The following is a 17481-nucleotide window of genomic DNA, read 5'->3' as shown; positions in this document are numbered from 1 at the left end:
GCTTGCGATAACGTGCAAGGTAAAACACATGAGACCCCCTTACTGCCTAGCTTAAATTACTAAGCAAGAAAACTGTGAGATATGCGAGATAACTAAAAGGGCTTCAGGGCTTCAATAATCCATTCATTTTTTTTTTTTTTTTAGTTGAAAAACTACATAATTATCTCCGACATTGGCGTGTCCCTTTGCGCAATTGTTGACCTTAAATATATACCCTCGCTTTTTCAAGCGGAGTATATAGTTTTCATGCTGTCCGTCCGTCCGTTCGACTGTTCTATTTCGAATTCTCATCTCCTCTTGAACCGCACTATGGAATTTGATTATACTATATTGCTTCTTCTTTGATGCCATTGTGCACTTTTTAATTTTCTGATTCGCAAATTCTCTAAAAACGCAGAGTAGTTAAATGAAACTTTCATATGTTTTTATCCCGTGATGCCATTGAGTACCTCCTATTTTTTCCAATCTGAATGAAAATTCAGTGGGACTTCCTGATGCAAAACATTGGACTTTGTTATTTGTCGACCGAGAGAGACCTTCTTCTAATCCACAACATCTCTGAAACCGGTCAATGGAATATGATGAGATATTCACACATTCTTTATCACGTGATGCAATTATGCACGTCCTATTTTGGGTTTTCTTCCACCCGAATGACTTTTGGGGTTTCCTTATGGTTTCTATGACAGAGGAAAAAGGAGGTATCACTAAGTGAGCTTTGCTGACAGTAGTCAGTACTTTTTGTCCAACTAAAACTATAAAGAATCACATTTGTTCTTCTGTGCTATTCCTTTTACCTGAACGCACTGCAATAAAGATGGATCATTCTTATTCGGTAAATGGTCTCAGAGTTCAAAAAATGTAAGAAATGTAAGCCTAAGCAAAATAATTATGAATTCTCAAGAAATTTCTTTAATTGTTTAAGATGTTGTAACGGTCTATGGTCGTTATTTTTATCGAAATATTTATTTGTTACGTCATTTCAATCTCACGTAATCTTACATGTACCTTAGATAGTCTTTACAACATGTAAGCGGATAACATTCGATTTGATTGAATTTAGAGGATATGTTAGTACATTTCTAATCCTTTAAAGGTTATAGTTAGTCCGCGTTATATCAAACCATGGATTGAATTCGAAACTACAAAATCACAGGCTTTTATGAAAAAATATGTTTAAATTTCGTATATATTAGTTAATACATGTAGATTATTTATACCACATTAACGTAAATTAGTATGATGATTCCTTTTGTGTGTATGTGTCCAAAGCATTTTACTCATAATTCAATTAATTGATTGCAATGAAGTACTAGGGTAAAATATTGCTTCCTTCCTTTTTATTTTGAGGTAAATGTAAATCCAGCCTAATTTCTAATGTATTCGTCGAGTTTTTTAAATTTCATTTCGTTTTGAAATATAAATTTAAAATGTTAGAACAACTTTTGACTTTTTCTTTGTAGCCTGACCACTTTTTTATTCCGAATATCATCCAAGCACCCACTTTCCTCATTACAAAAATCACATTTTCGTTCCATTAACCGAGAAGGACAAGAACGACATAAAGACAGTCCTTGCATTACCTGTATTTTTGCTGATGAAATCCGGGCATATATTTCATGTTTAATCATATAACACCTATAAATAGACAAAGCGATTTAAATGCTTACTAAAATGTAAACATTCTACCATAACATCGCGAGATAGAAATGGTGGACATTGGGACTTTATTGTTGTGTACATTGATTGTTTTTCTTTACTTCCTATGGCGCAAAACTTCGAGGGATCCAAAATTACCACCGGGCCCTCCTACCACCCCATTTTTAGGAAATTTAACAAATTTAAATCCTAATGCAGTTCAACAAACATTTAGAGAGTATCGGCTGAAATATGGAGATATTTTCAGTCTCATATTGGGTTCTAAAACTATGATTGTTGTAAATGGAATGGATGCCTTGAAAGAAATCTTTGTGAAGAATGCTGACAGTATGTCTAATCGGGCCGATACATTTCTAACAGAGGTTATAGCTAATTATAAAGGTTAGTCGATTACAATACAAACTATGTCTATATATAGTATCAATATATTTATACGTATTAAATCAGAGACTGAAGTCTTCAAAATCGATAATCGTCAAATATTATATGCCACTGATTTTGGCTTCCTTTCAACAACCGAAATGTCGGACACGTGTTCTAAAATCAGATGTCTTCCGCTAGAATCTTGGTTCCCTTGATATGATTACTCCTTCGTAACCGTGATGACCCAAATGTGTCTCAATCACAATAACTGGAAGTGAGGGTAATGTTTTCGTATCACAAGTTTCTCTCACATTTCAGCGATCTTTGGGTCGCTTATGATATTGACCAGGGAACCAGATTTGGAGCCAGATTAAACAACTGTCAATGACTATATAGGACATAAACATTTTATTGGCCACGATATCTACTTGTCTTACTTGTATGAGAACAGGAAGTTTACATTAAAAGGTGAAATGATCGGTTAGCATTGAACTTAATGTAATATTACTCAGACACAGGTGACTATATAGGTCATTAACCTGGGACTAATAAAACTTTATATCTTCAGTCCCAGCATAAACGTTATCAGATATATCGCGGCCCTGGTAATGTTTATGACCTATATAGTCAATTGTAGCGAGCCCCTGTATCTGAATTGGAAACTGTATGGGTAACATTACATTAAGTTCAACACTAACCGATCATTTCTTCTTTTAACGTAAACTTCCCGTTCTCATACAAGCAAAAAAACACACCTAGAAATGTGTATGTTATTTAAGACGTATATTTTGATCTCGTATGAAGCTAGATTTGATGGTAAACACGGCACCAATCAGCAGCATAATGGTGTATTAATAATAATTATGCTAATCATGTGCGAATGTAAAGTACTGATATTAAGAGTGCAAGAAGTCGCTAACAATATTAGCGACTTTAACATCCTTATAACAAAATAGTATACATGTAACTGACTACTGTGAATCAAATTACTTACTTAAAATAATGACTGTACAAGCTTTCAGCAATATTCAGAGTACCATTCTGTGTAAGAAACAGGCAATGGGTGGCTCATTATTTATCTCAATTTAGTCTTCTTTGCCTCAAATATATACATACTAGAAAACAAACCGAAAGGCTATTTGAATTTGTCCTGGAGCTTCTGTGATGCAGATATTTTTGACTGCTCAATAGGAAAAAACTTATTTCCCATAGTGCATTTTCACTAATTTTGACCTATCAATATCTTAATAAGTAAACTTACAAACACATTGATGGATATTTCTGGAGGTTATGAGGTATAAATACTTGGATAATTCAATAAAAAATGTCTTCATGTGCCACACTACAATATACACATTTTGCATGATTCTTAGACAGAGAAGTACTTAAAAGCTTGTTCATTTCACTCTTTTGGCTCGTTATTTTTATACTACATGTATATACATAGAAGTTGTGTGTTAATAATAGTAGCTTTACTATACTAACAACATTATTTTTATGATAATGACCACTTTGCCGCCTTAGATTGTTCAAGAAACAATACAATGTATTTTTTTTTGTGTTTTTGCGGAATCTTTCTCCATATATTTATTTATCTTTCACATGGCTCTCTGCCTTGCGTAAGTTCGTTCACATTTTATTTATGAATTCAAAGACATTTTTTTCTACTTAAAGGTGTAATAGGTTCATCTGGACAACTTTGGAAGGAACATAGAACATTTTCTTTGGTTGCCTTGCGAGAATTCGGCTTTGGTAAAAGGTCTCTAGAAGCAAACATCATTGAAGAAATAGAGGTGCTAATGAAACTTATAGATGAGAAAAATGGACAACCGTTTAACATTAGGAGAATAATGACTGTATGTATATCAAACATCATGTGTTCTATTAACTTTGGCAAACGTTTTGACCATGATGATGAGTATTTTCTCACTATGCTGAGGAAGATGGATCAAAATATTGGCAATTCTAATTTAACATTTGCTGCAACTTTCTTTCCGTTTATTCGATACATTCCCGGAGATCCATTCAATATCAAACGGACAACTGATAATATTGACGACGTAGAGAAACATTTACTTAAGATCATAGAAGAGCATGAATCGAGTTTTGATGAAAACAATCCTCGCGACTATACCGATATGTTCATTAAGAAAATGCGAGAGATGAAGGATGACCCGAATTCAACATTTGACCGTGAGTAAATGATATTATTAATTAAGATATTTATACCATGATGAATTGGAAAGTGAGTAACGAGTGCCGAAGAACGCCAAGATATAATGAGCGCGCAGCTTTTTTTCCTTGCATGAGCTAAGTACCAGTCCATATAAAATTCAGAAGTGATTCATCGTATAAAAAAATCCAGCGTACAGACGGTGTTTCCTAGGTGTACATACCAGTATGCTGGTTTTTTTTTTCAAGTAACTATAACCCTTTCTGTATCAAAATCTATATATTTGAGAAAACCATACCTGTATCTCCAACTAAAATCAACCAAATCAAGAGCGACAACTCTTGCAAAGTGCGAATTTTATACACAATGTATATAGTATTTATCTTGAAAGTGCGGTTTTTGATTAATAATTACCTCCTGTCTGATTTTCATAAAGACTGTTACTTAATCCACAAGGGTAAATATATTTTGGTTATTCCTGATAACAAATTGATTATTGTATTTATTTACGATTTTTTTATGATTTTCTTAATAAGTTATTGCTGTTTTCAAATAAGTTATATATTTTATAACGCCCCGTGCAGGTCCGGGTGTCAAAAGAATAGGCCTGCAGCAGCGCTAAGCTTGTCGTAAAAGGCGACTAAATAGTGCTCAGAAACCTAGCCGGGGGCTCGGCGCTCTGTCCACAGAGCAACTGGGATGTGTGCCCCAGGTGGTGGAATGGGGTACCCCTGGCGTGTTACATGCTGGGGTTGTCAGGCTATAATACGGAAAACATGACCGCAAACCATAGTGGTGCATCGTGTTGGGAAAGATGTCACGTTCCTCGCACGTTAAAGAACCCTGCTGTGCTTTTCGATAGGAGTAGGAACCTTTGCGCTCCGCCACAGGAGGCTAAATTGCCCGACCTTACCCATCCCTCCCTTTTTCTAGTGGCAATCAAAATTTGTCGACCCTACTGTCCTTGTGTCCCATCTCGTTTTTCATTTCATCATCATTTCATGTTCATTTTATCATCCGTTTCATGTTCATCGTCTGAATATAGCTGAAATATTGCTGCTCGGACGTTAAACCCCAACAATCAATCAATATATTTTATAACCGGTGAATTTATATTCCAATTCATTAGTGAAATCAAATTAAGTTAAAAGTTAGCATGTGACTAACTTATTGTTTCTTTATTTTTTGCTTTTTGTTGTAATAGTGTTTTGCGTTTCATACTTTTCATAATCAAGCATCTCATGTTCATCTGCATACATAAATGATAGCAGTTTCAATTTTACTTGGAAGACATGTTACTTCAGTCTAATAACCATCTGGTGTCATCAAAAGGACATCCAGTTTGCAACCACCTTAAAAGTACTTCCACCGTGAAAGAGATCTGGCGAATGAATAACAAAATGTGTCAAATTGATCATTTCGTATAAATTTAAAGTATACGTTTCAAATTATATATTTTCCATAAATGATTGTCAAAGAAAAATTCAAATACATACAAATATTGAAGTTTTAACTATATTTTAGCATTGCCTTTGATATCCACATATGGATTCCACGTGATAACATTTAAATCTAAAATAGGTTTGTCAAGATTACACATTGAGAAAAAAAATAAAACGAAATGAAACGAAACCAAAAAAAAAAAAAAAAAATGGAAACGAAATTCAAATAAAATTTTGAATCATCAGTATTGTGTAGATGTGTGGTTATAGTAGTGGTGAAAGCGCTGATCCCGTTGTAAATAATTATTTTATAAGTACAGAAAGAACAAAATGCCATTAGTGGGTTATGATTTGAGTCCTTGAAAGTTTTTAAAGTACCTACAAATATCTCGTGACTTCCTCTAGGTTCAGCGCCATCGGCGCTTTGATTATTTAATCAGTCAAATAGTTTCCAACATCGACTTCTTTTTGTAGGCGAACAGCTGCTAAAATCTATTGGAGACTTTTTTGTCGCGGGGACTGAGACAACTTCAACAGCTATGCTTTGGTTCATTGCATTGATGATCAATCACCCGGATATTCAAGATCACATGCGTGAAGAGATTCATGGAACGATTGGAACGTCTCGTTTTCCTTCTTTGGTTGATAAACCCAACCTTCTATATACTGAAGCTGTTCTAAATGAGGTCTTAAGATACGGTTGTATAGCACCGCTGACACTTCCTTTAAGTCCAACACGTGATCTTGTGTACAAAGGTTCGGTGCTTCCGACTAAAAGTCTGGTAGTAGCAAATTTGCACTCGGTGTTACATGATCCGGAAGTGTTTGAGGATCCAGAGATGTTTCGACCTAACAGATTTATTAAGAATGAAAAGCTCGTCAATGTTGACAGAAATATTGCCTTCAGCATAGGTAAGATGCCTTCAAATACACATATTAAAATAAAGCGTTACTAAAATGTTAACAAACATCATTATTGAAAGGAAAGAATTTTTTTTCAGGGTACATCTCAAATAAATTTGTGCCTAACCAAATTACATGCACCAGTAAAAAAAGCTTACAAATAAAACATATATCCATAAAATCTATAAACAATTTATTATTGAATTTGGAATTATTTGGAAGTTAAAAAATAAAAAAAAATGTAAAATTAACCGTTACAAATGGGGTTAGTCGTGCTGGTATGGCTAAGGGTTAGGTTATATGGCTAACAAATGGCAAGGAAATCAATAGGGGTAAGTTTATAAATTACTTGTTTGCTAATTAATTATTCCAAATTCAAATGATACCTTGTTCAAAGTTAACTAAACAGTAACAATAAATAATTAATCATCAAACCGGGTAGTCACATGACGAGATCACTACGTGATTTTAAATATAAAAAAAAACAGTAATGTGCAACCAGTAATGATACAATAAAGGAAATCTTTGGATTCCTAAACAGAACAATAACAAATATGTGCCATAGTTAACATGTTTTTTTGTCCTATATATTCCGTCAACGCCTATGGTAGCAGTGCTACCTCTTGTGACTTCGAATGATTTTTCTTTGTTTTGTTCGCATAGGAAGAAGAAACTGTCTTGGGGAATCTTTGGCTCGAATGGAATTTTTCCTGTTCGCATCTACCTTAATACAGCGGTTCCGTCTATTACCAGCTGAGGAAGGAATCATGCCATCTACCAAAGGTGTACTTGGTCTTGTATTTGCCCCGGAACAGTATCAATTTAGAGCAATTGGTGTTTGAAAACAGCGTTTTTTTTATGCAGACAGTGAACAACCTCGCTTTAAAATCAGTACCAGTGTGTGATTTAGTTCTGCGTATAAGTGTATATTTTTTTGGGTCTGATAATGGTATCACCCTGTTGCCGTCCACGTCGTTGTCTTCGTCTTTGGCGTCCGTTTTTGCCCCACCCCTTTTGAAAATAAGGGACTTAAAGGGATGAAATCCGTGTTATCATAAGAATTGATAGGAAAAGCTTATTCCGATTTTTATGTCAAATATTTGATTTATCGTTAATCGTTTTGGAGTTGAAGGGGGTACAAAATTGGACCACGCCAAAAATATACTTTTTTATTGTTGGTCCGATTAAAAAAAATGTAATTTGATTTCTGTTGAAAATCCCTGCCTGCGATTTTCATTCTTGGTCAAAATTTAAAATATTACACATGCTTTATTGTGACCAAACGAGCTATTGTGTCCCTATGCTTACTGAAAGTGTGCCAAAAACAATGTGTCCACACTCGCCCAAAGTGATCAGTGTTCGACCTGCTACGCTCCAGTCATTGTTGACATTTAATTGTTAATTATGACTTTACAATAGTTGCACTTAATGCGATTGCATACCTTTTCATACAGGCGGAAAATAAGTGTGTATCATAAGAATTGATAGAAAAAGATTTTTGTTGATCCGATTTTTATTATTCAGATATCAATTCTGTCTTGATGGATTTCTTATGAAAAAAAAACTGCATTTTTAATAAAATTTCCGATATCTCTTACGGCTTTTGAATTATAAGGGGTCAAAGAGGCCACGCACCAACAAAAGCGAGTTTTTGATTTTTGGTCCGATTTCTAAATAAAAAAATATTGGGTTCCTAATGAAAATACATGCTTGCATTAAGCAATCATATTCATATATCGCTTACGGTTTTCGAGTTATAAGGGGTCAAAGAGGCCACACCCCAAAATAAAAAAAAATAGGAGATGTGGTTTGATTGCCAATGAGACAGTCATCCACCAAAAAGCCAAGCAACAAACAATTAATATACAAGTCACCACATGGTTTTCGTTGATGGGCAAAAACATAGATGAGCTATTCTTAAAAGAGGAAAGAAAAACGATTACAACGAACATAAAAACGACAACCACTGGACTACAGGTTCATGGCTTGGGACAGGCACATAAAGTATGTGGCGGTGTAAACATGCTTGTAAGTGCCCAACCCTTCTCCAACTTGGGACAATGGTTGGAAAATACAAAAATATATCGAACTATAAAAATCTGTTGAATTCTGATGTAACTCTTGAGATCGATACAGAATACAAACACTGTAACACATTGGATAAAAGACAACAAGCTGTATCTAACTTGAAATTGACTTATTTAATTTGGTCCGATTTGATTTTTTTTAAAATGGATTCCATGGTAAAATGCATGTCTGCATTTTTTATCAGGTTTCAGTTACTGTTTTCCAGTAATAATGATTCAAAGTGGCCACACCCTAAAAATAACTTTTTTTTTTAAATGTTTGGTCGGATTTTGAACATTTTTAATTTAATTTCATTTTTTTTTATTGCCATGTTGGGTCCAAACTAGTTGCTTTGTCCATGATGAACTGTAAACCCCTGTGCTTAAGTGTGTCAAAAACTAAAATTGTGTCAACACTAGCCCCAAATGCTGTTGTATCATGCTGCGCTCTGCAAAGCTCTTTATTAGGTAAAATTTTCAAAAATAAACATGCCCTAAAATTATTGCAGAGAAATTTCCTTGCATTTTCGAAATGCATTTTTTGTGTGTGTGTGTCGTGTAACAACGAATTAATTGAGTCCAAGTAAAAGGATAATTTGCTTCCATCTTGTAGTTTAGAAAAGTATTTATAAAAGTACCGTATGGACTAACTATATCCCAGTCCCGTCTTAAGCCCACGGAAGAACCCATAGGACGTATTTTCGTTTTCCAAATTTGTTTGTTCAGGAGCATTCATTTCTTTTGTTAAAAATAACCAGACTGGCTTTGTTTGATAATATGCTACATTCTTTTCACTTTGTTTATTCATTTTCTATACATAAAACATATCGGTAAAATATTGAAGCATCAAAATAGGCGGCAAGACTTACGTTTCGCTTTTCCGGCGGCGACAGCGTGCACAAAACGTGAAAACAACAACAACAAAAAAAAAAAAAAAAAACAATTACATATTAAACGTTTACTAAGGAATCAAATACTATTACACAATGAGAAGACACGACAGCACAAAAACTATAACGCTTGCGATATGAACTCACAAAAAATAGGTGCTCCTGGAGGGTAAACATATCCAGCACGAACACGAGACGAAAATATTTAAAAAAAGATACCGTCCCCTAAAATAACTTAAATCTTGGAAATGACAGTGAAACTACTCAGCTTGGTTTCTTTTGTTTTTTGTTTTTGTTTTTGTTTGTTCTTGTTTTTGTTCGTGTTTGTATTTATTCTTTTATTTTTGTGTACATCAGCTCTAATGCAGTAATTGTATATGTTATTCTTGTATTTTGATACGTTGGTTGGTTTGTTTTGATATTTTAACATTTTGCATTTTCATTTTAGTTGTAGCATTTTCTTCTGGATATTTTGGAAGAAACATCGAACATTTGCTATGGTTGCTTTGCAAGAATTCGGCTTCGATAAAAAGCCTCTGGAACCGAACATCATTAACGATAAAACTTTTAAACGAGAAAAATTTAGAACCCTTTAATATTAAGAGGGTTATGTTCTTGTGTATTTCAAACATCGTGTGCTCATTGGCACCACTACGATGAGTATATTCTTACCTTGCTTAGGAAATACTGGAAAAGCGAATATCACATTTGCAGCAACATTATTTCCGTTTATTCGATACATTCCTTGGGATCCATATAAAATTTCCTAAGTCATAGTTCTAGCTTCATACGAGATAAAAATGTACCTCTTAAGTGTCATACACGTATGTTCTGCCTATGTTTCTTGCTTGTACGAGAACGGAAAGTTTACATGAAATGATCGTTTAGCTTTGAAAGAGTTATCAAGGGAACCAAGGATATAGCAGTAATCAAAAGATGTAATCCAGAGAAAAAGACCAGACATGGAAAACAGACATACACAACAAAGAACATAAAGTAACTAAAATCATATATACAAAGTAACAAAACCAAATGAGCAACTCGGACTCCACTAAAAAACTGTGAGCATGGACCAGGTGCACCGGTAGGGTAAGCGTCCTCTGCTTTTCTAGAAACACCAGCCGAGTTTCCTGTAAAAAAGTCAAGTCCGAGGTACACGAAAGGGGAAAGGAAAACTATGACACATTGAACAAATCAGATTTCATGGTGCTGATGGATACACCGTAACAATCCACGAGTTCATGATGACGACCATAAAACTTCTGTAGTGATGACTTTAGTCTTGTAGCAACATAACCCTGTTCCAGAAGCCTATTTTTTAGAATTCTAGCGCAATACAAAAAGTCTGCGTAGTTTCGGCAAGCTCTGGCATAACGTATGAGTTGTGATATTGACACTCCGTACGCAGGTGCTGGGGGTATGTTGCAACAGATGAAAGGACAATTCTGAATGAAAAGTCATCACGTTTGTCGTAATGTTTGGTCATTAGTTTTCCTTTACCATCGATTTCTTAGTGTAGGTCAAGATACGAGGCTGACTTTACAGTGTCTGTATTATCCTTTATCTCGAGTTCTTTTGGGTAGACGCGATGTATCAAATCCCCAAGATTAGGATTGCTTAAAGATAATACGTCATCTATATAGTGGAAACCGAGATTAAAGGATCTAGTTAAACGGTATTCTTTCTTTCGGATCAGATCAGCCATAGTCAGCTTCATAAGAGTGAAGGAATAGGTCAGCAAGTAGAAGAGCACAATTTGTTCCGATTCGAATACCGACGGTTTGTAGAAAAACGCGTCCACCACACAGAACAAATATGTTGTCGATTAAAAATTCCATCATTTTGTAAACATCTTCTTCTGTATATTTGGAAGATGATTTGGAATTATGTATTACAAAGTATGAGGAATCTCTACTAAGAACTATATATTTGTATCTAGGTGTACCATCTTTTCTGGAAAAACAACGATGTCTTAAATCGGGATTTTAACTGAGTATGGGGAATAGAAGTATACGGTGTTGAAAAATCAAAGGTTTTAATGCTATTATATTCAGATAATAGTCTTGAACTGATTGTCTCCAAAAGATCTTTCGAATTTTTCAGGATCCACATTGAATTAATACCATTACGGGAGTAACAAGTGTTGTGGTAGGACTGCAGACCCTCTTTGACAGCTGTGAGTATAAAAGTTTTGAAAGAGGTTTGGTGGTACATTTTGCAGATCCAGCTATGTAACGTTGTTTGTATGGATACTTGTGGAGTTTAGGTATCCAGTACATAGACGGTAAATCACAATCATCGTCCTTGGTAGAGAGACCTAAAGCGGATAGCACAAATTTATGGTTTTCCACAATCTCTTCTTTGGAGATGGAGAGTGTGGTAGCAGTATAAGTCTTATCAGTGCTATTATTTTCTTCGTCTACCTCTGATAATAAACATTGGATGGAAAACTTTTTGCAGACAAAAACGTTGTTATAGGCTTTGTCTGCTGGTACGACAACATATTTCTCCAGTATAGTAGACAACGCAGTTAACATTACCCAGTTTCCGATTAAGGCACTGAGGTTCGCTACAAGACTATATAGGCCATATACTTTTGCACGCCCCGATATTTATGATATTCATTGCCAGTTGCTTAATCTGGTTCTTAAACTGATTCCCTGGTCAATAGCATAAGCGACCCAAAGATCGCTACAACGTACCTTTTTTAGAACACTTAACGCTTTGTCGGTTGAAATGGTCCCTAGTGAAACTTTGCTTTGTATTTTTTATAATGAAGGAAGGGGCGAATTAAGTAGAACGATGTTAGATATGGGAATAATCGTCTGCATCATAAGGTCGCAGTGTTCAAACATGGACAGGTACGAAGTTTCATTCATTGACGATTGTTATTGTTTGATTTCATACATGATGGCGCACGTGGCACGTGGCGAATGCTACCGAGTATTTGTGTAAGAGTAATCAAGGGAATCAAGATCCCAGCGCAAATCAAAAGAATGTTATCCAGGGACAAAGACCAGACATGGAAAACAGGCGAACACAAGGAACATAAAGAACATAAAGTAACTAAAATAATACATACAAAGTAACAAAAGTAAATGAGCAACTCGGACTCCACTAAAAACTGGGAGCTTGGACTAGGTGCACCGCTAGGATGTGTGTCCTCTGCTTTTATAGAAACACCCACCGAGTTGCCCATAAAAAGTAAAGTCAGGGGTAGACGAAAGAGGAAAGGAAAACCATGACACGTTGAACAAATCAATTTTCGTGGTGCAGATGGATACACCGTAACGATCCACGTGATTTTTACGGAATATAATATAACTTTTCTAAAACATAACGTTTAATATTTTTATTAAATATGTAATTGATGTTCATTCACGCTACTGAAATGAATAAAATCAGCTGATACACATCGGGGTGTTACGCGTGTTTGTTTACATGATTGAGGTGGACAGTAATTTACACACACAAGCCACGCCCAATAAGTCGCGTGCTGCTCGTATAGCAAACGATAATCGACCACAGTTATGGTCTCAAAGCCTGTTAAGGCTTCATATTAGAACTGTGAATTTGCAGCCCATTTTAAACGGTAATTAGCTCATCCTGACTTAAACTTTTAAGCTAATGGATGTATATTTATGACAACTAAACAAACTTAGCCACCCCACCCACCCCAAAAAAAACAAAAAAAAAAAAACGGTAAGGTTGTAAAAAAGAGATTTGAAAGGGAATGCCCGACAACACAATGATCAAAGAAGATGCATGTTTAAAAACTGTTTTAAACCTATAAATGTAGGCTGTTTTACTGAATAATACCCCGCTTGCAACTCATAAAACCTTGAAGTCGGTTTATCTCCCTTCGCAAACATCCTCCAATATCTACACTGTTTGATACATATCTACATTTAATCTCAATCAATATCTCACCAATAAACGATTCTGATAAGTTCTGATAAGTTGCCTTCAATCTTTAGAACATGCAAATTAAAAACAACTCATTTTTCGAGCATTCAGCAATAGTTATTTTGTTTCACACATCTTTGTATGAACCCGCATACCTGTATAAAGTTTCATTCAAATTTATTGAACGGGGTAGGAGGAGCTGTGCTTATAAGGACCTGTTACATGGACGAACAAACGAGTGAACATAATTATTCGTTTATAAATTGTCCAAATATTGCAATCGTGGTATTTCAAACCTTCAATGGGGAGGACACACGCTAAATTTAACAAGTAATAGAGTCAATACAATCGATCTTATATTAGCGAAATTATTACTTACACACATACACAAATGAACAAATTAAACAACTATACAGTAAGCAAAAAATAAATTAATAAAAATAGACAAAACAAAAACAAAAACGAAAGTGAAATTAAAAATTTACGATACAGACACACTATAGACCAAGATTACAATTACAATGTCTTTTGATTTGAAATTTAGAATGGTTTCAGCCCGTTTAATCTTTTTTAAAAAATGATCTATGGAATGAACCCAGGCTAGGATAGATCCTAGTGGCCTCCATCACTCAAGCTTATCACTTAAACTTTTTTTAAACGAGAGGATGAATTAAACTGGGGAATTAGGACTGACTGAAGGTTTTTTTAACGTCCTTGAACAGCCTTTAATTCGGGTCCCACACGGACGGAAGGATAATTAGGCATCAGCAGATCGAATATTATCGTTGACTCCACAAAGTATGCGCTATTGTCTGAAATGAAGACACACACACTCCTATCAGTCATAATATTGTAGATTAATGGGAATGAAACACATTCAAATAAGAGACTTGTTTGAATTGTTATTTTCAACGTTATCACTACTTTGATATGTTTAAAGACAGTATTCAATGCCCTTTTTGTGTACTAATATTTAGTTCACCATGCAGGTTTGGTCTCTTCATCTGGACCAATTTGGAAGGAGCATATGACATTTACAATTGTTGCATTACGAGAATTCGGCTTCGGCAAAAAGTCCATAGAATCAAAGATTATCGAGGAAGTAGAATTGTTGATGAAAATTGTTGACAAGGAACGCGGACTTCCTTTCAGCATTAAAAGAGTGATGACAGTTTGTTTATCAAACATTGTGAGTTCAATTAGCTTCGGTAGACGTTTTGAGCATGAGGACGAATATCTTCTAACTATGCTTGAGAAAATGGACCAAACTCTATCGAACCCCAATGTCACCTTGGTTGCAACTTTCTTTCCTTTCATCCAACATATTCCAGGAGACCCTTTCAATGTAAAACAGACTATAAATGACCTTACTGATGTAGATAACCATTTATTGAAGATGATCGAAGAACACGAATCGAGTTATGATGCGAATAATACACGTGACTACATCGATCTGTATATCAAGAGAATGCTAAAAGAAAAGGAAGATCCAAATTCAACATTTGATAGTAAGGAATTAAACAATTTTATATGTATGGGAGCTGGAATAAGATATACTATTCTCATCTGATTTTTTTTTTTTTTTCATGACTTGTAATTCATTTTTTACTTTAATTTCTCGGTAATCATGAGGACGCGTCTTGCCTTCAAAGAATTTTGTTCACAAGAGATAATAAGGTGTATGATATTATATGCAAGATCTGTGAGATTGCTACATGGATATAATAAAAATAGCATTAACTGACACGCTGTTACCACAATTAACAATTTTATGAATTTTATTTACAGAAATTCATTCGAGTTACCTTCTGTTTGCCGTTAGTTATTGTTTTTCCTACTGAATTAATAGTTTCTTAACGACTCGATAAAATGATATCTTTAAAATGCCACAGAGGACAAAATTCTTATGTCACAATTAACTGGAGTGTCCACTAACACTGTCTTGACCAATCGTCTTAACATGGCAATCGGTTGTTCGAGAGCTATCAAAGTTAGGGGACGTCCGTTTCAACTAGGACATCAGTTTTTATAGTTTTTCAGTACTCATTTTTATTACCATCCATAATCGATTTTTTTGCATAAAGTATCAACATTGTTTCAAACATTTACAGGCGAATTTTTTATTTTAATTTCACTGAATATTATTCACTTCGGTACCTTTTCTTTTTAAATGCTAGTTCTTTTTTGTTTTGTTTTGTTTTCGTTTTCGTTTTTTTTTCTTTCTATTTTTTTTGTTTTTATTTTTTGTTGTCCGATACACTATTCTGTGGGTACATTCAATTCTTATAATTATATTTAGTAAGTTTATCTTATTTCATTTTATTTCTATTTTATTTTAAAAAAAAAACATAGAAAATAAGCCATTCACAGCAGTCAATCAAAGTAGTCCAGTAATTGTATGCGTGGCTTCATCGACTCATGAAACACCATTTATTACGTTGATTATCCTATGAGATTGGCGTATTATAATGAAATGAAAAGTAAATGCAATTATTAATTTTTAGTTTATTTATTGAAGGAAAGCAGTTGTTGATAAACATCAGAGATCAGTTTGCAGCAGGTACTGAAACCACATCAACTACGATGCTGTAGTTCATTATCCTCCTGATAAATCACCCAGACATACAAGACAGAATGCGGGAAGAAATTACTGAGACAATCGGAACATCTCGTTTTCTTTCTTTGGCCGATAAACCCAACCTTATGTATATTCGGAGACAGTGCTGCATAAGATTTTCAGATTTGGTTGTATAGTTCCTCTTACACTTCCGTTGAGCCCTGCGAGTGACTTAATATATAAAGGCTCTATAATTCCAAAAGAGAGTTTGGTAATAACCAATTTACAGTCGGTGCTATATGATCTAGAATTATTCGAGGACCCAGATGTATTTCGGCCTACCAACGGGAAACTCGTCAATACTGACAAGGTTTTGACTTTCAGCGTTGGTAAGATATGTATTTCAATAAAACATTTTAAGGCGACACAATAACACATAACCTTAAACAAGAGATATTAGTTACGAATTGGAAACTTGGCAACCAATTAAATAAAACTTTGTACAAAGACTGCACCAAGACTACCGAGACAAACAGTAACAAAAAAACGAAAATCAAAAGACAAAATTTGTTTGTCCTATTTGAGATTTGTAGTGTGAAACCGTCCGCGGATATTATCACCGCCCGATGTTAAAGTCACTGAGGATGGGAGAAACGTGGTCACATATTGTTTTTACTCATATTTTTGTGACTTTCATCTAATTCTTCTTTTCAGTCATTTGTAATTATTTCGGCGTAACGTTTTGTAGGAAGAAGAAAATGTCTTGGTGAATCGTTAGCTAGAATGGAGTTTTTCTTGTTTGCTACTACACTTATTCAGAGATTTAAAGTACTGCCCTCCGAAAAAGGCAGATTGCCATCTATAAACGGTGTTCTTGGTTTTCATCGTGCTCCGGAGGATTTTAAATTTAGGGCTGTTGGTGTATGATGAAGACGTCATTTTTGGAAACACCATAACGTCCTGAGTGTTTAGATTGTTTATAACATTATGTTGTGATTCCTTTGCTTGTTTACTTGTTCATTTTTATTTTTACATATTGATAACACATGAATTATAATAGTTGTTCAAACTCAAGTTAACTCGTGCATGGATACATATTTACATTATATCTAGTTTTCTTTAATCATGCTTATCTTCTTAAATTAATTCAGTAAGTAAAACGTAATAATTTTCATTAAATGCACTTTAACTGGCTTAAAACGTTTTGTTCTTCTTGTTGCATAGATTTGTTGGCTTAAAGGCATTGGTGTTTTAGAGTTTTGACTAGTGTAATGTCGTATGTTCAAGAAAAAAAACCTGGATAAAATGATACAGTTATACTTTTCGAAGATATTACAGATAATGCAGTAGTTAAACTATCTTGATCAATCAATGCACCACGTTTAAATACGATATTTGAGAGAAAGAAAAAAATAAAATATGCAATTTCAAAAATTATTTTTAACATATTACAGTTTTTTTATACAGCTGGAAATGAAATATACACAATGCAGCTATAAATCTAAGAAATCAGCATCAACTT

General features: G+C 34.5%; 2 protein-coding genes across 2 annotated transcripts; both read left to right on the top strand.

The window, feature by feature from the left end:
• The first annotated feature begins 1661 nt into the window (after window positions 1-1661).
• On the top strand, window positions 1662-9109 carry LOC148625022 (cytochrome P450 2C8-like). Its single transcript, XM_088568212.1, has 4 exons — window positions 1662-2040; window positions 3697-4215; window positions 6112-6549; window positions 7204-9109. The coding sequence occupies exons 1-4, from the start codon at window positions 1710-1712 to the stop codon at window positions 7380-7382; spliced, it is 1467 nt and encodes a 488-aa protein (XP_088424338.1). The 5' UTR covers window positions 1662-1709; the 3' UTR covers window positions 7383-9109.
• Window positions 9110-9538: 429 nt separating this feature from the next.
• Window positions 9539-16236, top strand: LOC148625021 (cytochrome P450 2C11-like). The gene is made up of 2 exons (XM_088568213.1): window positions 9539-14910; window positions 15921-16236. The coding sequence occupies exons 1-2, from the start codon at window positions 14430-14432 to the stop codon at window positions 15992-15994; spliced, it is 555 nt and encodes a 184-aa protein (XP_088424339.1). The 5' UTR covers window positions 9539-14429; the 3' UTR covers window positions 15995-16236.
• The last annotated feature ends 1245 nt before the right edge of the window (window positions 16237-17481 follow it).

Source organism: Perna viridis, chromosome 2, assembly GCF_037379345.1.
Source record: "Perna viridis isolate PV_CMFRI_1.1 ecotype Kerala chromosome 2, ASM3737934v1, whole genome shotgun sequence".
NCBI classification, from domain to species: Eukaryota; Metazoa; Mollusca; class Bivalvia; order Mytilida; family Mytilidae; genus Perna; species Perna viridis.
This window is presented reverse-complemented; position numbering and strand designations above follow the sequence as displayed.